The sequence below is a fragment of the Chrysemys picta genome, chromosome 12 (assembly GCF_011386835.1).
Source record: "Chrysemys picta bellii isolate R12L10 chromosome 12, ASM1138683v2, whole genome shotgun sequence".
NCBI classification, from domain to species: Eukaryota; Metazoa; Chordata; order Testudines; family Emydidae; genus Chrysemys; species Chrysemys picta.
In genome coordinates this window covers 17,333,466-17,354,840 of record NC_088802.1, presented here as the reverse complement: position 1 = coordinate 17,354,840, position 21,375 = coordinate 17,333,466, and the positions used below count along the sequence as shown (strand labels likewise).

The window sequence follows — 21,375 nt, the reverse complement described above, 5'->3', positions numbered from 1 at the left end:
ATGTGGGTCTGGGATGATTCCAGGCTTATTCTTAGAGACAAAGGGAGTGTCCAGCCCTCGGGACTGTGGGAAGAGCTTCAACCTGTGACCCTCTGGGCACCCTAAGGGGTCAAAAAGCAGAAGGCAAATAAATCCCACAGCTAGTATTTGTACATCATTGCAGGATTTTTGAACATTTGGGGTTGACAATACTGCAAATTCCTGGCCAGATGCCTGCTCCCGGTGTGGACATGGCGCCTCCGGAGTGTGTGGGGGGGGAGTTGTCCCCGGTGTGGACACAGCGTCTCCAGGGAGAGTTTGTCTCCACACACAGCGCTCACGCCACCCCCAGACACCCTGTTCTGCAGCACGGTTGTTTGCACACGGGGGACTTGGCCGGCCCAGCTCTGCACTGGGCGGGGGTTACACCCTGACCCACAGAGCTCTGCCAGGATAAGTGTTAAGTGTAGACCAGGCCACAAACGGGGTTTGGGGCACCATCCATGGGAGACTGGGACACAGACTCCTCACCCTCTAGGGGGCGCTGTTCCCATCTGGCCCCAGGGTGGGGACTGACTGGCTGGGGAGGTGGGGATGGGGACATGGGGCCTTTCCTTTCTGCTGGCACCGGCTCCTATCTGCTGTTAGTGACCAAACTCCTTCCCCCAGGGTCTGTCCTGGGACCTGTGTGGGGTACGTTGGTCCCTGCCCCCTGCCCAAAGCCGCTGCTTCCCGCCCCCATGGCACTAACTCACCCCCCACACCGGCTAATGAGGGGCCGAGTGCTGGAGAGGCTGGAGAGGGGCCGGCCCAGCAGTTCGGGGCTGGCCTGGGATCCAGGAGCCCTGGGGTCATTCCTGGCCCTACCACAGACTGTGTATGACCCTGGGCCAGTCACTGACTTCTCTGGGCCTCCCTCCCCAGCTGGGCCATGGGGACAATGGCCCTGCCCTGCCCCACGGGGTGGGGGGTGAATGCAGCAGAGAGTGGGAGGGGCTCAGAGACTGGGGGGCCAGAGAAGCCCCTTAGGGAGATTGATGGTGGGAGCATCTGGGAGGCCGAGCTGTGCCTGACCCATGGGGACTGAGCCCCCCTCTATGGTGGGGTGTCTGGGGGGCAGGGCTCAGTCCCGTGGGGGTGGGGGGAAGCTCAGAACTTCTGCCTGTGGGGCCAGCCCCAAACCTTCCTCGGGGGCTAAATTTACGCAGACAAACCAGAGACCCCACACACACACGGCCTGCCCCACCCCAGCAGAGAGGGGGCTTTGGGGCATCAGGGAAGGGGACAGAGTCTGCCAGACACTTTGCTGTGTGTCCTTCTCTGGTGGCATCTGGGCTAGTGCCATGGCAGGCGCCGGGCTAGTCCTGCAGCCCGAGACCCAGGCCTGTGCTCTGCCCCCTACGAAGGAGAAGTAGGGAACTGAGCCCTGCTGGAGCCGGCTCTGCCTGGCAACTGATGATGCTGCCCAGACCCGATGCTGCCTGGCCCCTGGGCTGGGGGTGCCCAATCCCCGGGGCCGTGGGCAGCGTCCCAGGGCTGGTGCTCGGATCTGGGCAGAGAAGGTCTCAGGCTGGGGGTCCTGACGACTTTCCAGATCTCCCTCCTGAGCAGCGATGGGGGTGGGTCGGATCCTGGGGGCCGGGAGCCACTGTGCTGGTGCTCTGCTAGTGACACTGACGGTGCTGAGAACCCACCTGACTCATTGCACGGAGCCTCCAGGTGAGCAGAGACCCCAGCGCACTGGGGATCCCCATCCTGGGCTGGCGCTGGGTGTATCCGGGGTGGGATCGGACCCCACATGCTCCGGGATGCCCTGTCGTGGGCAGGGGCTGTGCATATCATGGGGGAGATCAGAGTCCACAAATCCAGGAGTGCCCCATCCTGGGCAGGTGTTGGCAGGACTGTAGCCAGGACAGGGCGAGTGGGGCGGCCGCCCAGGGCTCACAGCCGTCGGGGTGGAACAATGGGGTGAGGTTCCATTTAGCACAGAGGGTTTCAAACTGTGGGGTGCACCCCCTAGGGTGCTGTGGGAGCCAGAGCACTGCTTGGCAGCCCCCCCGCCCTGCTCCCTGAGCCGCCCCTGCATGGCCGGGTGCGCCCCAGGCCCGGTGATCAGGACAGTTCCCAGCAACGCCCCGTGGAGCCGGTCCCTGCCCACGGAGCCCAGCTGCCATGAGAGGCTCCCCGAGGTGCTCGCGCACCCCTGCCCTGGTGCGCCCGGCTCTGCCACTGCTCCTCAGGGGACGCGTAGCTCCTGATAGTGGGGGGCACCATTGAAAGGTTTGGGGGGCTGAGGAGAGGGGACAATGGGGGGCTGATGGGGCAGAGAGGGTCACAAGGGGGAGCCTGCAGGGAGGAGGATGTCATGCCATGGCAGGCAGGGTATGGGATGGGCAGGGACAGGGCTGGGGGGCTGATCTGGACAGGGTGGGGGCTGCAGGGAGGGGAGGGTCTCACCCCCATGCCAGCGGGGGAAAGGAGGCTGGCGCGGGGGCAGCAGAGGGATCATGGGGAAGTCGCTGTGGTTTGGGTATGACAAAGCCCTGCCCTAGGGGTGCAGCCCCCCCTTCCCCACAGGGACTCAGGGGCTGACCCCTCCCAGGGGGGCACCAGGCACAGGGGGGGATGGGGGAACGTTCCCCAAAGAGCTGCACCAGGGCCAGACCCTGCTGAGCAGTGAGTGCGTCTGTGCAGAGCAGGGAGCCCCTGGCCCTGATCCCCAGCCTGTCCCCATTGTCCCCCGTCCCCCCAGGGCTCAGACCCATGAGGGGGCTCTATGGGGCTGACTTTCTCCTCAGCTAGTGATAGGGGGACCCCTCCTTTGCAGTCGCTCGGTGAGATCCTGCCGGGCGAGCTGGGGTCAGCGAATGACTCCCTAGGATGTAGGTGCCCAACTCCCTTGGGCCCTGGGGAATCCCAGCCTCAGCCCTGAGCCAGTCCCCTCCCCCTCCCAGAGTGTGTCTGACCCCCCAGCACAGCTTTAATGTCTCTGGCTGGGGAGTTCCCAGGTCTTCCAGTGACTGGCCCTGGGGTGTGAGTGTAGGGGGCCAGGGACTGAAAGCGCCCCGAGAACCAGGTCCTGGCGATGGCGGGACACGGAACCAGCCCCACACACAGACGGGAGAATGAAATGTCCTGCAGACACAGTCCCCAGCTCCCCCCAGGAGCTGCTTTGGGCTGGGTCACGTCTCCACTTGCCTGTGGAGCCGGGTTTGGTCTGGTCACTGCTCGGCTGGGAGATGTGAATGGAAACCAGGGAACTGAGCAGGGGGCAGCAGGGGGGTCTCTGCTCTCTCAGTCCTTGCACCAGGGCTGCCCTAGGGGGCCTGTGCTGGGGGGACTGGGGCAGGGGCGCTCTCCCCTGGCAGTCAGTGCTGGCCCCAGAGCCCCACTGTGATGGGGGGGGGGCACCGTGCTCCATGCACCTGCCTTCCCCTGACACCAGCAAGTCCTAGTACGAATGTCACAGCCCGGGAGCTGGGGGGCTGCACTGCTGAGGGAAGCGCTGAGACCCCCCTCCCTGGGGTGGGGATCAGCTCCCCGGGTGGCCAGTGGCGGTGCTGACGCCCCGTCTCCCCTCAGCGGAGAACATGCTCTCCCAGGTGGCCTTCTACCAGCGCACAGATCCAACCCAGCGGGAGGCCGGGGAGTTCATGTTTGAGTTCGACCAGGATGAGATCTTCCACGTGGACCTGGAGAGGAAGGAGACCGTCTGGCGCCTGCCTGACTTCGGCAAGTTCACCAGCTTCGAGGCGCAGGGCGCCCTGGGCAACATCGCCGTGCTGAAGAAGAACATGGAGATCATGATCCAGAGGTCCAACCGCACACGGGCCCGAAACGGTACGGTACGGGGGGGTGAGGGCACCTTTCCCGCCAGGGGCCTGACCCGTCCTCCAACCTTCATAGAATCATAGAATATCAGGGTTGGGAGAGACCTCAGGAGGTATCGAGTCCACCCCCCTGCTCAAAGCTGGACTCTCTCCAATTTGTTCACATCCCTTTTGTAGTGGGGGGCCCCAAAACTGGACACAGTACTCCAGATGTGCCCTCACCAGTGCTGAATAGAGGATAATGATCACATCCTTCGATCTGCTGGAAGTGCTCCTACTTATACAGCCCAAAATGCTGTTAGCCTTCTTGGCAACAAGGGCACACTGTTGACTCATATCCAGCTTCCCGTCCACTGTAACCCCTAGGTCCTTTTCTGCAGAACTGCTACCTAGCCATTCGGTTCCTAGTCTGTAGCGGTGCATGGGATTCTTCCGTCCTAAGTGCAGGACTCTGCACTTGTCCTTGTTGAACCTCATCAGATTTCTTTTGGCCCAATTCTCCAATTTGTCTAGATCCCTCTGTATCCTATCCCTACCCTCCAGCATATTTACCACTCCTCCCAGTTTAGTGTCATCTGTCAAGTTGCTGAGGGTGCAATCCACGCCATCCTCCAGATCATTAATAAAGATGTTGGAAAAAACCGGCCTCAGGATCAACCTGTGGGGCACTCGGCTTGATACCGGCTGCCAACTAGACATGGAGCCATTGATCACTACCCATTGAGCCCAACAATCTAGCCAGCTTTCTATCCACCTTATAGTCCATTCATTCAGCCCATACTTCTTTAACTTGCTGGCAAGAATATTACGAGAGACCGTATCAAAAGCTTTGCTAAAGTCAAGATATATCACGTCCACTGCTTTCCCCATATCCACAGAGCTAGTTATCTCATCACAGAAGGCAATCAGGTTGGTCAGGCATGACTTGCTCTTGGTGAATCCATGTTGACTGTTCCTGATCACTTTCCTCTCCTCCAAGTGCTTCACAATGGATTTCTTGAGGACCTGCTCCATGATTTTTCCAGGGACTGAAGTGAGGCTGTCTGGTCGTAATTCCCCGGGTTCTCTTTCTTCCCTTTTAAAAATATGGGCACTATATTTGCCTTTTTCCAATCGTCCGGGACCTCGTCAGATCGCCACAAGTTTTCAAAGATAATGGCCAATGGCTCTGCTACTCCCTCAGCCAACTCCCTCAGCATCCTTGGATGCATTAGATCTGGACCCATGGACTTGTGCATGTCCAGCTTTTCTAAATAGTCCTTAACCTGGTTTTTGACCACTGAGGGCTGCTCACCTCCTCCCCATACTGTGCTGCCCAGTGCAGCAGTCTGGGAGCTGACCTTGTCTGTGAAGACCGAGGCAAAAAAAGCATTGTGTACTTCAGCTTTTTCCACATCATCTGTCACCAGGTTGCCTCCTCCATTCAGTAAGCGTCCCACACTTTCCCTGACCTTCTTCTTGTTGCTAACATACCTGTAGAAACCCTTCTTGTTTCTTTTCACATCCCTTGCTAGCTGCAACTCCAATTGTCTTGACCTTCCTGATTACACCCCTGCATGCTCTAGCAATATTTTTATACTCCCTAGTCATCTGTCCAAGTTTCCACGTCTTGTAAGCTTCCTTTTTGAGTTTAAGCTCACCGAAGATTTCTCTGTTAAGCCAGGCTGGTCGCCGGCCATATTTGCTATTCTTTCTACACATCGGGATGGTTTGTTCCTGCGTCCTCAATAAGGCTTCTTTAAAATACCGCCAGCTCTCCTGGACTCCTTTCCCCCTCATATTAGCCTCCCAGGGGTTCCTGCCCATCAGTTCCCTAAGGGAGTCAAAGTCTGCTTTTCTGAAGTCCAGGGTCCGTATTCTGCTGCTCTCCTTTCTTCCTTCTGTCAGGATCCCGAACTCGACCATCTCATGCTCACTGCTGCCCAGGTTGCCACCCACTTCTACTTCTCCTACCAAATCTTCCCTGTTTGTGAGCAGCAGGTCAAGAGGAGCATGGCCCCTAGTCGGTTCTTCCAACACTTCCACCAGGAAGTTGTCCCCAACCCTCTCCAAAAACTTCTTGGATTGTCTGTGCACTGCTGTATTGCTCTCCCAGCAGATATTGGGTGATTGAAGTCCCCCATGAGAACCAGGGCCTGTGATCTGGAAACTTCGGTTAGTTGTCCGAAGAAAGCCTCGTCTACCTCATCCTCCTGGTCTGGTGGTCTATAGCAGACGCCCATCACAACATCACCCTTGTTGCTCTCGCCGCTAAACTTAACCCAAAGACTCTCAACAGGCGGTTCTCCAGTTTCATACTGGAGCTCTGAGCAATCACACTGCTCTCTTACATACAGTGTCCCTTCCCTGCCAGGGACCTGATACCTCCCCCACACCTTCCCCTCCAGGGACCTTACCCCTCCCCCACCTTCCCCTCCAGGGACCTGACCCTCCCCCACCTTCCCCGCCAGGGGCCTGATCCCTCCCCCCACCTTCCCCGCCAAGGACCTGAGCCTTCTCCCGCTTCCCTGTATCCCTCTCCCCACCTTCCTGAGCAGAGACCCATCCCATCTCTCCCCCACCTTCCCCTGCTCGCACACCCACCCGGGCTGATACCAGACCCCTCCAGAGATTGAGAGCCCCCTCCCAGCTCCCCTTCCAGCCCCTGGACGGCTCTGGGGAGCCAGTCAGCCGAGGCCAGGGCTCTGCAGGGCAGGGGGCCAGGGCACTTCACACCCTCCAGGCTGGTGGCCCAGGGCAACTCCTTTGCTGAGGGCTGTTTGTTGCCCCTGCCCAACGCCAGGCCCTGCCCCTGAGAGATTCTCTCCCCTGCCCCTGGTGCCTCATGAGCCATCAGTGCAGGGAGCTGGGACCATCCCAGTGATGCCCCCACAGCCCTGGGGAGAGACCCTGAGCTGGAGCGTGAGCACCAGGGACTGGCTGGCTCAGGGGGGCAGGGAATGGGACACAGGACCTGTCCCCTCTAGGGGGTGCTGGCTCTAATCTGGCCCCAGAGCAGGGACTGGCTGGCTCGGGCGTTGGGCAATGGGACCCACTAACCCCTGTCTCCCCAGTGCCCCCTGAGGTGACCGTGTTCCCCGAAGACCCCGTGGAGCTGGGCGAGCCCAACATCCTGATCTGCTTCGTGGACAAATTCTCCCCGCCGGTGCTACGCCTCACGTGGCTGAAAAACGGGCAGGAGGTGACCGAGGGCGTCTCCGAGACCGACTTCTACCCCCGCCAGGACAATTCCTTCCGCAAGTTCTCCTACCTGCCCTTCCTCCCCAGCCAGGGCGACTTCTACGACTGCCGGGTGGAGCACTGGGGGCTGCCCGAGCCTTTCACGAAGCACTGGGGTGAGGCCGGTGCGCCCAGGATGCCTGGGTTCTATCCCAGCTCTGAGAAGGAAGGGTGGGAACAGCCCCCCTCACTCCATGTTTTGTCCCTCTCCTCCTCTCTCCAGAAGTCCAGGTGCCCACCCCTGTCCCCAAGACCTCAGAGACCCTGGTGTGCGCCCTGGGCCTGGCCGTTGGCATCATCGGTATCATCGTGGGCACCATCCTCATCATCAAGGGCATGAAGATGAACGCCGCCCGCAACCCGCGGGGCCCCTTGTGAGTAGCCACTGCCCGGGGAGGGCACCTGCTGCACCCGCAGCCCCTGGGCCCACCCAATACCCCCTGTTCGAATGAGAGACTCACAGGGGGTGCTGGGGAATGGCCCCGATCCCTGCCAGCCTTGCGTTGGGCCCAGGGCTCCTGGTAACTGACCCTCTTTGCCTTTCAGATAAACGCGGGGAGGAGCTGGGGCCCCCGAATCCCCCAGGTGCCTTCGTGGGACACACTCGCACGCCCCCTCCCCATGCTGTCCCCAGCGTCCCTGCTCTGTGCCTGTCGGTGCCAGCTGCTGAACACAGGCGGGAGCCCCCTCTCCCTGTAACCACGACGAGCCAACCCGCTGGAGATTTACTGGGGAGCTGGCCCATTGGACTTCCCTCACTCAACCCCTGCTGGGCTTGGGAGGGGGACGCCTATCCCGGGAGAGGGCTACTGCCCCATGGGGCTGGGAATGGGGGTCGGTCCTCGTCAGGGAGCAGCAAGGCCCACGGGGTTGATCCAAACCCCATTGCTGTCATGGAGAAGGTTTCTCTTGACTCTGGTGTGCGCTGGATTGGGCCCCGAGCCTGACCCCTGTTGGTCAGAGGCTGCTGTCAGTCACCCCAGGTAAAGCCCCTCAGGAGGCTTTGGGACAGATTCGGCCATTCCAGGTCAATGGGGTCCCTGTGGGGCGGGATCGGGCCCATGGCTGGCAGTGGGGCAGCTCCAGCGCCTGGCTAAAGGCCCCATTGCACCCGTGTGTGGCTCCCCCGGGGTCCAGCCCTGCTGAGCCCTGCGCCCAGCGCGGGGTCTGTGTGGGACGGGCCCAGCCCCTGTATAGCCCCCGCCCTGTGCCTCGTGTGTGTCCACAGCCCGGCCACTCCCGATCTCGCTCTGCAGCTTTGCTAACAGCAATAAAGTGGGTTTTGGGATGTTTCTGAGGTTTTGATCATGATTTAAAATCTGGTCAGTCTGTGCCGTGCTCGCGGCAGCCTGTGTTATTCCAGCCCAGCCCCCGTCTGTCCACGGGCATCGAGTTATACAGGGAGTTAAGGGAGTTTGGTATGAGGGCTAAGGAAGGAGCCAGGACTCCTGGGTTCTGTCCCAGCTCTGAGTCGGGAGTGAGGGCGAGTGGGGGAGACCTGGGAGTCAGGATTCTGGGGTTCCCATTGGTGACACTGACTTGCTGCAAGTTGTGACACATCGTGTGCCTCAGTTTCCCCTTGTGTGAAATAAGGCCTGTCTCCTTCTGTGGTGGTGGTGGGAGCTCTGGGGCTGAGGGACTCAGTCAGGACTCTGGTGAAGTCTCCTCTCTGTGAGCAGACTGTCTCCAGGGCAAGAAGCTCACATGGCTTCACCTTCCTGGGTCTGAAATTGGAGCATTCAGCATCCCCTGCCCCTCCGGGCGCTTCCCTTTTTATCCCACAAACACTGTTTTACATCATCATCACACACATTCAGGAAATGCCCCCGAGCAACAGGATCACCCATTTCTGCAGAGCTTGTAACACCTTCCCCCGTACCCCATTCTCCATCACATCTCTCATCTGCTGCCACAGGCCACATTACTCATTCCAGCCCCTCGCTTTAGGCTTCTGAATTTTACTCTAGACGCTTCAAGTGTGAAAGTGTTTTAAAACCATTCCCTTGAATTTACCATAATTTGCAGCATCACCAATAGGCATCTTATTGAATCTGTCCAGAGCTTTCCCAGACACCTTTGCAACCAACGTGGGCATCGTTTGGTCTTCAGGATCGCATGGAGCACACACAGCCGCTCAGAGGTGATGAAATATTCAGCCATGTCCCTGTCTTGCTGTAGGCAGGACACAACCGCTCCCATTGGTGGATTTTTGGAATGGTGGGACCTCCTGGTGTGTCTGTGGGGTGCTGGTTCTGCCTCTCTAGCAAGTCCAGTTCATGCTTCCTCTCTCCTTCCTTCTCCTCCATGGCGAGCTTCTGGGCCTCGGATTCCTTATCAGCCTCTATCGGTCTCAGTTCCAGGGCGCTCTGGTGTGCAGCCTCTTGTCTGGCATCCCTGCTTGTGTGGTTCTTCACTCTCCCGCTTCTCGTGCATTGATCTCCAGCTGCTTTAATTCCATTTGCCTTTTGCTCCCTCCATCTCCCCTCCCCCCCACTACCCTCCCATCTCTCCCCCTGGTGTGTCCCTCAGTCAGTGCATCGTCACCCTTCCTGGCTCGGTTACTTACCCTGCTGCCTGCCCTCTTCCCCCTTCCCCACCCCACCCTCTGCCCTCCCCACTCCTAGCCCCCACCCCCACGGGTCGGCAATGTGTCCCTGGTAAACACATTGAGGTCTGTGGGCCAGAGACATTTTCCCACGCGGGCGGCTCCACCCACCCTGCGCTGACCCGGCTTCCAGCCCATTAGTCGGGAACCGTGGCCAATGGGAGCGGTGGGGGGCGGGGTCAGAACTGACTGGCTCCGCCCCCACAGCAGGGCTGGGGAGGGAGCGGCAGGCAGCTGCTCGGCCCCGGGCAGGGCGAACAGCAGGAGGCTGTCACTGTCAGACATACACAGACAGAGACAGACACAGCCGGGGGGTTGTGGGGACAGAGAGATGGGCGGGGCCACAGACAGATGGAGGCAGGGGAAGCAGGAGCGGTGATGGGCACCCTGGGGCTGGCATTAAATACACAGTACAGAGGGGGCTTCCTGGGAGGCTATAGCAACCCCACCCCGCTGCAGAGCAGACCCGGGCTGCAGCTAGCTCCGTCCATCACTCCCCGCCCTCACCCCACAGAGAGAGACCCACAACCCTCTGCCCCCCCTGAGAAACCACTGGCCCCTATGCCCCGTCACCCCTCTCTGGAGAGCCCCCCCTTTGTGCCTCCAGAGACAGCTCCCCTCCCCCCTGCTCCCTACAATCTCTCCCTTTGCCTTCCTCCTCCCCCCAGCCCATTGACCCCCGCGGCCAATGGGAGCTGCACCTGAGGCAGGCGCCTGCTTGCAGACTCAGACCTGCCTGGTGCCTCCACAGTGCAGGGTGGGGGAGCCACAGGTGAGCAAGCCCCGGTCATCAGCATCACAGGCCCAGCAATTCTCTGTTTGGGGATTTAATTTCACTGAGGCAAGTAATTCAAGCTACTCTTCCTTTCCAGACAGCTGGTGGCTTTTCCGATAAGAAAACGTACAATTTCTTTGCAAAGAACTCCATTTGTCATTTTTCACTTACGAAGTATATGTTCTGGTTGTTCATTTATTTTGTTAACTCAGTTTCAGAGGCAGTTTTAAAAGTCACTTGAATTGTACCTGTTTTTTTCCCATTGGTCCAAAAGCACATGGAAGAGGTGCAGATTTTTATTTCTGTGGGCAAACCACCCTATGTGGAAATGTAAGTGTCAGAGCTAGAAAAGCTCTGCAGGGGTAAGGGTCCCTTCAGGAAATTGTCCTCAAGTCATTCATTCATTCTTCTGGGCATTCCACTCTATTGTTCCCCCTGCGGTGATAGTGATCAGTGTCTCTACCCACAGGGGAGATTGTTTTTTCTAAAAGCAGTTATTTTATTTTATTTTATGTTAAGAATTTAGAGGCAACACACAAGACAATGAAAATAAACAGTTACTTCCATGTAGCATTTCATGTTGCAGACTTTCTTCTCCTCAAACGATAAAATTTACGAATTGCGAGTTTTTGCTCTGGTTCTGGCACTGGAATGAGATTTTTTCGGAAGGCTCCCTGTTCGGCTGTGGTAGAAACAGTACCTTTCTTTGTAGGTGGCTCTTCCTCGTGGGTAGACTTACTTTCAAACCAGCATTTTCTTCCTACATCCAACACATGCTTCACACTTTCACTAGACTGAGTGCCTTCTATTGTTCCATTGCTGGTCTCCTTTGCCATTTGTCTTTCAATAGTAGTTCCAGGGTTGTCGTAGTCTTTTACTGTAGTTTCTAAATGGGATATTAAGTCCTGTAGTCTACTTGTAACATCCTCTTGTTGCTCCACAATATGCATTAGCTCTTGAATTCATTTATTCTGTGTCGTCATTTTCTCAGTAGCTTCTTCAAGTTGTAGAGCAGATACATTTAATTTAATCACCTGCATTTCAAGCTCTTCAGTTCTCTGTGTCAGCTCTCTTTGGTTTTAGTTAGCTCAACAGTAACTTTCCCCAGTTTTTGTTCAAGCTAACAATAACTTCCTGAGGGTCTTCTAGGGATCCAATATACCTGTGAGCTCCTCCTGCCTGCTTCTTAATATCAGTGACAGCATCTTGCAGAGAATTAATAATGCCCTCAAGAGCAATACAGTTTTCAGGAGCTACATTATTGCCTCCTTCCAGCATTCCAGCTCTTTCATTGCAGTGGGAATTCTTTATCTCCTGTTCTTCATCCAGGTTTTTGGCACATTCATTTACCAAATCCTTGTAGATTTTCAAGCATTGTTCAGAAGCTTCTTCCAGCAACTCTCAATCATGAGACAGGCATTGCTTGAAATCTGTTTCCCGTTGAGCAAAATACTGAGTAAATTCTTGGGTGACTTCTTCATGAATTTTTAATTCCAAGAGTAACTTATCTTTTCTCTCGTTGACCAGCTTGCTTTTCAAGTCTTCTCTTATAGTTAGTCGTCTCAGATACTCTTCTTTTCCAATAATTACTTTCTTTTCCTCCTCCTCATTTGACATCCCTTTTGCCATATCATGCTCTTCGTGTGTGTCATTGTTATCCACAGTTAAATGATCATTATCTTCTATCACATCTTCCAGGTTCCTGTCCCAAAGTAGAGGGGCTCTTTTCCTTGCTACCTGCATTTTAGTGTCAGCATTATTTATGAGAGACACGTCTCTTGCAGACTTCTGGACAAATGGCTGCTCTTGGGGAGCATTAGAAGAGTCTAGAACACAAATTTTGGGGCAATTGCTGAGAACTTTAGCACATTGAGCATTTCACCATATGCAGCGGTACACTGGCTGGTGTTTACCATGATATACAGCTTCCCTTTTCCACTGAAAAAGCCTCGAAGGAAGTGAGTTTCCCGAAACGGTATATGCAGCTGCAGCTTTGACTGTTGACTGTTCTTGAGTGCATTGATGCATTTGCCTAGAATCAGTAGAGAAGTGTTAATATTTCCACTCTCTTTCAATCTATCACCTTCATTGTGCGTCTTGGTACATCTTTCTGAGCCTGCAAGATCACAGAGCGCCAAGTCACTGACTCGTGTTACATCAGGTGCTTCAGAATCTTCAGGCTTTAACATTTGAACAGTGAATTTGCTGCGACTTCTACTGGAGTAAGGATTCAGTTTGGTGCAAGCAATACTCTAGTGCTTCAACCCGAGCTGCAGAAGTTTAAAAGCTTCTTTTGAATCAGAAATCTGAATCCACTGCAGATCTTTTACATCTGAGCAGCCTCTGATGCCTTGAGCAAGACAGAGCACCCTTCCTTTCTTGTCATTTGACACTGGGAGTGACAAGTCGTAAACACACTCATTGTAAATCTCACAGAAGGAAACCCAAACAGAAAATGTCATGTCGCTTGCCACGCTCATGTTAGGTTCTTCAGGTTCCCAAGTCTGCAGATGATTCTGAAGTTTTGCTGTTATTGTTTATGCTGTTTTGAGAGTCCTCCTCATTCATTAGGCGAGAGATTGAATTTTTAACAGCAATTTCTTCTCTCACTTGCTCGTTAGTCAGTCTTATATAATCTCTACATTGAAGGGGGTTGAAATCCATATCTGGGTACACTTTGCCATCTCCCACAGGGGAGAGGCAGAAGACTGGGTCAACACTTCAGCGACTCTGCCTCTACCCTTGTTCTGTCCGCTCCCTCTACCAGCCCCTTTGGCCTCCCTAGGATCCCCCCTCCCATTACTCCCTCTGGGTCTTCTTTCTCTGGAGCGTCTCATGAAGTAACATCTGTCATTACAGGCTCTTATCTCTGTAATGTATTTAAATTTGATGCATTTGTTAAGTGTTAATTAATGCACTATGGGAGTCCCCCTTCAGCCCTCTGTATAAATTGATCCTCTTCTTTCCATATGTTTTGCCCATAGGGTAGATGTTTGCTCAGGTCTTGTGATGTAAGCAAATGAGTCTTGTCTATAACTTGCTATAACTTTAATTCAAAGATCAAAAAAGGAACATTAACATTTATGATGATACTTGAGTGAAATAGTATTATTGTCTCTATGTCTCTTTGAAGGTTGTGGTAACCTGTATCTGAACTGTTTAATGGATAGATTACCCTGTGCTAATTGCCAGGATGTTTGGGAGAAGGAGAGTTAAGCCTATTGTTTTCTCAGGCCGAAAGGCTGCTGGAAATGTATAAGAACCCTGGGACACGATCCTACTTCATCTCAGATCTGCTTTGGGTTTCAAGAGGGGGAAACCTTGAGCCATAAGGATTGAGATCCCCAGTCATTGACTGGAGCCACCCTGAATATGGACATTGAACTATAACCTATGGACTATTTCTAAAAGGACTTTTGGCAACTACAAGCTCACCTCTGCTATGTATCTGAACCTCAAGAATTGAATTCAAGTCTGTATGTATATTGATCTTTTAACCAACACTCTCTCTCTTTTCTTTTTAAATAAATTTTAGCTTAGTTAATAAGAATTGGCTATAAGCGTGGATTTTGGGTAAGATCTAAGTTCTAATTGAACCTGGGTGTGTGGCTGATCCTTTGGGATTGGAAGAACCTTTTCTTTTATATGATGAGATAAGATTTTCAGTAATCATCATCATATCTGACAGGTGTGTCTGGATGGAGGCCTGAGACTGGGCACTTTAAGGGAACTGCGTTGTTTGGACTTCTGAGTAACCTGTATGGTAATATAGAAGTTGTTTTGGGCTGGCTTGGTAAATCTAAGTATCGGAATATCCACCAGTGTTTGGGGTTTGTCTGCCCCGTTCTGTTTGTAGTTCACCCTAATTGAGTGACCTCAGCTGGCTCCCACGGGCAGCACCGTCACAACCTGCGGCTCTGCCACCCCGACCTGCCCAACGGTGAGCGCAGGGCCAGGCTCGCTGGGAGATGGGGCAGCGCTAGGGCCTGTGCTGCAGGGAGCGGGGCGCGGCGGGGGGGAGCAGCAGGGGGCTCTCCCCTAGCACTCAGGGCTGCCCCATTGCCCCTGGATGGCGCTAGGGAGCCGTGCTGCTGGGGTGTCTCAGTGGGAGAAACGAAGAGGATTCTTTGTGCACTGACATGTCCCCCCCCACCAGGCGAGTACTGGATTGATTCCAACGAGGGCTGCTCCCGGGACTCCTTCAAGGTGCACTGCAACTTCACGGCTGGTGGGGAGTAGGGTGACCAGATGTCCCGATTTTATAGGGACAGTCCTGATTTTTGGGGCTTTTTCTTATATAGGCTCCTATTACCCCACACCCTGTCCTGATTTCTCACACTTGCTGTCTGGTTACCCTAGTGGGGAGACGCAGGAGGTGAGTGTGATGGGAGCTGGGGGGGACTGGCAGCCAGGACTCCTGGGTTCTCTCCCCATGCTCTCTCCCTTCCCTGCCGTATCAGTTAAAATAATGAACAAGCCCTGTTCATTAACATCTCCCCAGGGCTCAGATCGCCCCCCTCCCCGGCTGTTTGCAAGGGATTGTTGCTCTGGGTGTATTTTAAAAGCCTTCACCAACCTCCCGCCGTGGAAGAAGCCAAGGAGCGAAGAGAAGGACGCTGGTTTTATTGTTTTATTTTAAATTAATTCTATTATTTAAGGTGTGGAGACACACAGGGGTCTGCGCCCTGCTGCAGAGTTTGAATCCCAAACAAGCCCACGTGCTCCGGTGCGACGCTGCCTGTCTGCAGCTGGGGGCGGGGAGGATCCAACTGATTTTCTCGGAGCTGTCAGACACATATCATGGGGCGACTGTCTTGGCTTTTCAGGGTCTGACAGGCAGCGGGCGCACCCGGTGCTGAGCCGGCGGGCGGTGTAATGTTTGTAAGTAATTTTGGAAGTTGTGTTGTAATATATCAGGTAGAATTTTCCTGCTTTTGGGGGTTGTTATTTTTGGTGTCCCGTTCCCTCGGCTCCCCGCAATACTCCCACTGGCCTCGCCCTGATCGGGCGCTTTGCTCCACCCCGGGCTTTCTCCTGCTGCTCTGTTTTCCTTCACCCCGCAGTGAAAATACGGGCCAGGAACAAACCCACATGCAGATCCGTGGCCCCCTGCAAGGCTGGCCTGTGGCGGGTAATGTTTTCCCGTTAAAAAGGTGATCAAAGTTTATGTGAACCCCTCCAGATATTTAATAATTTCAGAAAGCCTGATTCTAGTATCACTTCTATTGTATAAATCTGATATTACTCTAAACGAGTCCATGATTTTATAACGGGGTAACTAAAAAAGAACAAAACAAAACAAAAAGAACCAAACAAAAAGAAAAACCAGGCCCATAGGCTTTATCCTTCATCTGTAATGGATTAAATTTTTCTGTCATGAGTTTGTTCTTTTTTCTGTTTGCACAAAACATGCAATACACATCAAATTCACCATGGGAAAAATGTTCCTTATCTTCAATCTATTGGGGAAATGCCTGAAAAAAACACAGAAATCACCTCCCAGAATCTACACGATTTAGACATTTATGCTCCAATACGTCTGTTGGTCTATAAGGTGCCACAGGACTCTTTGTCGCTTTTTACAGATCCAGACTAACACGGCTACCCCTCTGATACTTGACCCCATTTAGACAATTTTTGATGTAAATTTCTTAATGAAATGATTGAGTTCTATCTTTCTAGGCTTTTATACCATATTATCAATGCAGCTACCTGACCAGCTGAATGATCCCTTAAAATTATAGGATAGTAAAAGAGGACATTAATTAACAAAAGAAGACCAGGCATTTTAACTGCTTTTATTAGACCATACTGATGCATTTGAAAAGAGCCTTGCAATCAAGTCAATGTCATTTCTCCCAAATCTGGGGTGGCAGTCTCCCCTTTGCTCTGTTCTCACTTAACAGGGACAGAAACAGGGGCAATCCTTCTCTTGATGGCTCTCCTGCCATTCCTCTTCTTGGAAGGTAAAACCACAGGCTGATTTAAGTGCAGGACTTCGCCCTGAGAGATGGTGACACCTGCCAGCAGGTTCTTGAGCTCTGAGTCGCTGTGAATGGCCAGCTGCAAGTGCCGTGGGGAAATCCGACGCTTCTTGCTGCGTGCAGCGACTTCCCCAGCAATATCCACAATCTCATGAGTCACTTATTGAAGCACCACGGCCATATATCCTGGGGCTCCAGCTCCAATACGGTCTGCAAATTGTCCTTTGCGGAGCAATCTGTCTATGCGACTGACCGAGAACTGCAGCCCAGCCCGGGAAGAACGGGTGATTTTGGCCTTAGGGTCTTTTGCGGTTGAGGTCTCCCCAGAGTGCTCCGACTCAGACTCAGACTCAGTCTCAGCCATGTTGCAGACTTCTAGTGTTCCAGCAACACTTCGCTTGACTTTCTTTTGTTTTCTCTGCTTGGTTTACCTGAGTCTTTCCTCAGGAATTGGCCTGCCTAGCTTTTTTCTTGACTTGCTTGGCTTCAGTGGATGTTTCCTTGCTTGGCTCCACTTGCCTGTGTCTGTCTTTGCTTGGCTTGCCTGACTCTCTTTCCTTCTGTTCCTGGCTCTGTTCACTTGGTTTTCTCTCTCTTATTTTGCCTTCTTTGATTTCTTCCTGGTCTGGCCTGATTATGACTGGCCTGACAAAGTGTGGCTTGGCTAAGCCACCTCTTGAAATCACCACAGTAGTATGCTGACCCTGTCTGAGCCTGCAGCCTTTTATAACCTCAGTGCAGACAGAGAAAACCTACTTTCTGATTGGTTGTCTGAGAACCAATGGGCAGCTACTTCATTTGTTACCCAAGCCAGAGGGGATAGGTCATCCTTTTATGACATCATGCCCATTGATTCACCGTTGGTGTTGGATTTTTAGTCAGTGATATCTGCTAAGAGCAAAACTCATCCTGTAACGGCATGAAATAGGCTTTGGTTACATTTTGAAAATTAGATGCATTAAATTAGGCACCTAAATAACTTATAAGTGGCCTGATTTGAAGAGGAGCTGAGCACCCACAGCTCCTGTTGATTTCACTAGGAGTTTTGAGTGCTCAGCACCTATGGAAATCAGGTCACTTTTAGTTAGTTGCTTAAAAGTGGGTTTAGGGGCTGAAATTCAGGCATCCTCAAGTTTGAAAATATTGGCCAGTTTCTCTGGAGCCCTTAACTTGGTGATGCTTCCCGTCTCTTAGAGAACCCTCATGGCACCCAAGGCCATGGTAAGGGTTCTTTGCCATTCCAGAAACCCAAGTGTTCACCATTTGTGACTGTCAGGTTTGATTAGCCGCTTCTCTTGTTCGTGAGCTATTTTCTGAGACCGGTTTAAAATCAGCATCTGGAGAGAACCCCTCACATCAGGCCAAATCCATTGTGTGATGTTGCACTCTATAGGATTTTATGAATGTATGCTAATGAGTTAAATATAATGTAACTGGAATATGCTTCATGCAAAAGGTCTCTTGTAAGGTATCATTACAAAGCTTATAATCTACTGAGTGTGGTCATCCTAGTTGTATAAATGTACCACTCATGTATCTGAAACTCGAAATATGAACTATAACTCTGAGGGCCTATTGTAATTATGCAAAGTGTGGGCCATTAACGGTGGTTTGGAATCTTGATGACTCCCATGAACCAGGACAATCGTCTGCAGATGGCTCTCTTTTACTTGTAAGTCTCCCTGTATAGCTGTGTGCTGGCAAGTGGGTAATGTTTTCCCTTTAAAAAGGTGATCAAAGTTTATGTGAACCCCTCCAGGTATTTAATAATTTCAGAAAGCCTGATTCTAGTATCACTTCTACTGTATAAATCTGATATTACTCTAAACGAGTCCATGGTTTTATAACGGGGTAACTAAAAAAGAACAAAACAAAACAAAAAGAAAATCCAGGCCCATAGGCTTTATCCTTCATGTGTAATGGATTAAATGTTTATGTCATGAGTTTGTTCATTTTTCTGTTTTCACAAAACATGCAATACACATCAACTTCACTATGGGAAAAATGTTCCCAGTCTTCAATCTATTGGGGAAATGCCTGAAAAAAACACAGAAATCACCTCCCAGAATCTACACGATTTAGACATTTATGCTCCAATACGTCTGTTGGTCTATAAGGTGCCACAGGACTCTTTGTCGCTTTTTACAGATCCAGACTAACACGGCTACCCCTCTGATACTTGACACCATTTAGACAATTTCTGATGTAAATTTCTTAATGAAATGATTGAGTTCTATCTTTCTAGGCTTTTATACCATATTATCAATGCAGCTACCTGACCAATTGAATGATCCCTTAAAATTGTAGGATAGTAAAAGAGGAAATTAATTCACAAAAGAAGACCAGGCATTTTAACTGCTTTTATTAGACCATACTGATGCATTTGAAAAGAGCCTTGCAATCAAGTCAATGTCATTTCTCCCAAATCTGGGGTGGCAGTCTCCCCTTTGCTCTGTTCTCACTTAAAAGGGACAGGAGCAGGGGCAATCCTTCTCTTGATGGCTCTCCTGCCATTCCTCTTCTTGGAAGGTAAAACCACAGGCTGATTTAAGTGCAGGACTTCGCCCTGAGAGATGGTGACACCTGCCAGCAGGTTCTTGAGCTCTGAGTCGCTGTGAATGGCCAGCTGCAAGTGCCGTGGGGAAATCCGACGCTTCTTGCTGCGTGCAGCGACTTCCCCAGCAATATCCACAATCTCATGAGTCACTTATTGAAGCACCACGGCCATATATCCTGGGGCTCCAGCTCCAATACGGTCTGCAAATTGTCCTTTGCGGAGCAATCTGTCTATGCGACTGACCGAGAACTGCAGCCCAGCCCGGGAAGAACGGGTGATTTTGGCCTTAGGGTCTTTTGCGGTTGAGGTCTCCCCAGAGTGCTCCGACTCAGACTCAGACTCAGACTCAGTCTCAGCCATGTTGCAGACTTCTAGTGTTCCAGCAACACTTGGCTTGACTTTCTTGGCTTTCTTTTGTTTTCTCTGCTTGGTTTACCTGAGTCTTTCCTCAGGAATTGGCCTGCCTAGCTTTTTTCTTGACTTGCTTGGCTTCAGTGGATGTTTCCTTGCTTGGCTCCACTTGCCTGTGTCTTTCTTTGCTTGGCTTGCCTGACTCTCTTTCCTTCTGTTCCTGGCTCTGTTCACTTGGTTTTCTCTCTCTTATTTTGCCTTCTTTGATTTCTTCCTGGTCTGGCCTGATTATGACTGGCCTGACAAAGTGTGGCTTGGCTAAGCCACCTCTTGAAATCACCACAGTAGTATGCTGACCCTGTCTGAGCCTGCAGCCTTTTATAACCTCAGTGCAGACAGAGAAAACCTACTTTCTGATTGGTTGTCTGAGAACCAATGGGCAGCTCCTTCATTTGTTACCCAAGCCAGAGGGGATAGGTCATCCTTTTATGACATCATGCCCATTGATTCACCGTTGGTGTTGGATGTTTAGTCAGTGATATCTGCTATTAGCAAAACGCATCCTGTAACGGCATGAAATAGGTTTTGGTTACATTTTGAAAATTAGATGCCTTAAATTAGGCACCTAAATAACTTATAAGTGGCCTGATTTGAAGAGGAGCTGAGCACCCACAGCTCCTGTTGATTTCACTAGGAGTTTTGAGTGCTCAGCACCTATGGAAATCAGGTCACTTTTAGTTAGTTGCTTAAAAGTGGGTTTAGGGGCTGAAATTCAGGCATCCTCAAGTTTGAAAATATTGGCCAGTTTCTCTGGAGCCCTTAACTTGGTGATGCTTCCCATCTCTTAGAGAACCCTCATGGCACCCAAGGCCATGGTAAGGGTTCTTTGCCATTCCAGAAACCCAAGTGTTCACCATTTGTCACTCTCAGGTTTGATTAGCCGCTTCTCTTGTTCGTGAGCTATTTTCTGAGACCGGTTTAAAAACAGCATCTGGAGAGAACCCCTCACATCAGGCCAAATCCATTGTGTGATGTTGCACTCTATAGGATTTTATGAAAATATGCTAATGAGTTAAATATAATGTAACTGGAATATGCTTCATGCAAAGGTCTCTTGTAAGGTATCATTACAAAGCTTATAATCTACTGAGTGTGGTCATCCTAGTTGTATAAATGTACCACTCATGTATCTGAAACTAGAAATATGAACTATAACTCTGAGGGCCTAGTGAAATTATGCAAAGTGTGGGCCATTAACGGTGGTTTGGAATCTTGATGACTCCCATGAACCAGGACAATCGTCTGCAGATGGCTCTCTTTTACTTGTAAGTCTCCCTGTATAGCTGTGTGCTGGCAAGTGGGTAATGTTTTCCCTTTAAAAAGGTGATCAAAGTTTATGTGAACCCCTCCAGGTATTTAATAATTTCAGAAAGCCTGATTCTAGTATCACTTCTACTCTATAAATCTGATATTACGCTAAACGAGTCCATGGTTTTATAACGGGGTAACTAAAAAAGAACAAAACAAAACAAAAAGAACCAAACAAAAAGAAAAACCAGGCCCATAGGCTTTATCCTTCATGTGTAATGGATTACATTTCTCTGTCATGAGTTTCTTCTTTTTTCTGTTTGCACAAAACATGCAATACACATCAACTTCACCATGGGAAAAATGTTCCTCATCTTCAATCTATTGGGGAAATGCCTGAAAAAAACACAGAAATCACCTCCCAGAAGCTACACGATTTCGACATTTATGCTCCAATACGTCTGTTGGTCTATAAGGTGCCACAGGACTCTTTGTCGCTTTTTACAGATCCAGACTAACACGGCTTCCCCTTTGATACTTGACACCATTTAGACAATTTCTGATGTAAATTTCTTAATGAAATGATTGAGTTCTATCTTTCTAGGCTTTTATACCATATTATCAATGCAGCTACCTGACCAATTGAATGATCCCTTAAAATTGTAGGATAGTAAAAGAGGAAATTAATTCACAAAAGAAGACCAGGCATTTTAACTGCTTTTATTAGACCATGCTGATGCATTTGAAAAGAGCCTTGCAATCAAGTC

General features: G+C 51.5%; 3 protein-coding genes and 1 pseudogene across 6 annotated transcripts in view; 1 reads left to right on the top strand and 3 right to left on the bottom strand.

Moving 5' to 3' along the window:
* LOC101953695 (zinc finger and SCAN domain-containing protein 2-like) overlaps positions 1-21,375 on the bottom strand; it is a 222,750-nt gene that overhangs the window by 96,972 nt on the left and 104,403 nt on the right. The window lies entirely within an intron of this gene.
* On the top strand, positions 358-13,958 carry LOC101953712 (HLA class II histocompatibility antigen, DR alpha chain-like). Of its 2 annotated transcripts, XM_065565086.1 has the most exons (5): positions 358-1,698; positions 3,562-3,819; positions 6,863-7,144; positions 7,252-7,402; positions 7,575-13,958. In XM_065565086.1, exons 1-5 carry the CDS (start codon positions 1,593-1,595, stop codon positions 7,576-7,578), a joined length of 801 nt encoding a protein of 266 aa, XP_065421158.1. In that variant the 5' UTR covers positions 358-1,592; the 3' UTR covers positions 7,579-13,958. The 2 variants fall into 2 exon arrangements, with proteins under 2 accessions (XP_065421158.1, XP_065421159.1); XM_065565087.1 differs by lacking the exon at positions 7,575-13,958 and having other exon boundaries at positions 7,252-7,406.
* LOC135975029 (uncharacterized) lies at positions 3,666-6,805 on the bottom strand. Its single transcript, XM_065565083.1, has 2 exons — positions 6,233-6,805; positions 3,666-6,166 (listed from the first exon to the last, which is right to left on the bottom strand). The coding sequence occupies exon 2, from the start codon at positions 4,821-4,823 to the stop codon at positions 3,888-3,890; it is 936 nt and encodes a 311-aa protein (XP_065421155.1). The 5' UTR covers positions 4,824-6,166; positions 6,233-6,805; the 3' UTR covers positions 3,666-3,887.
* On the bottom strand, positions 11,404-16,756 carry LOC101953402 (kinesin-like protein KIF20B; annotated as a pseudogene).

Coding starts and splice junctions, on each gene's coding strand:
- LOC101953712 (XM_065565086.1), top strand. CDS start 1,593: ATGGGGGTGGGTCGGATCCTGGGGGCCGGGAGCCACTGTGCTGGTGCT. Junction 1,699..3,561: donor TCATTGCACGGAGCCTCCAG/GTGAGCAGAGAC, acceptor GTCTCCCCTCAG/CGGAGAACATGCTCTCCCAG. Junction 3,820..6,862: donor CCGCACACGGGCCCGAAACG/GTACGGTACGGG, acceptor CTGTCTCCCCAG/TGCCCCCTGAGGTGACCGTG.
- LOC135975029 (XM_065565083.1), bottom strand. CDS start 4,823: ATGGAGCAGGTCCTCAAGAAATCCATTGTGAAGCACTTGGAGGAGAGG.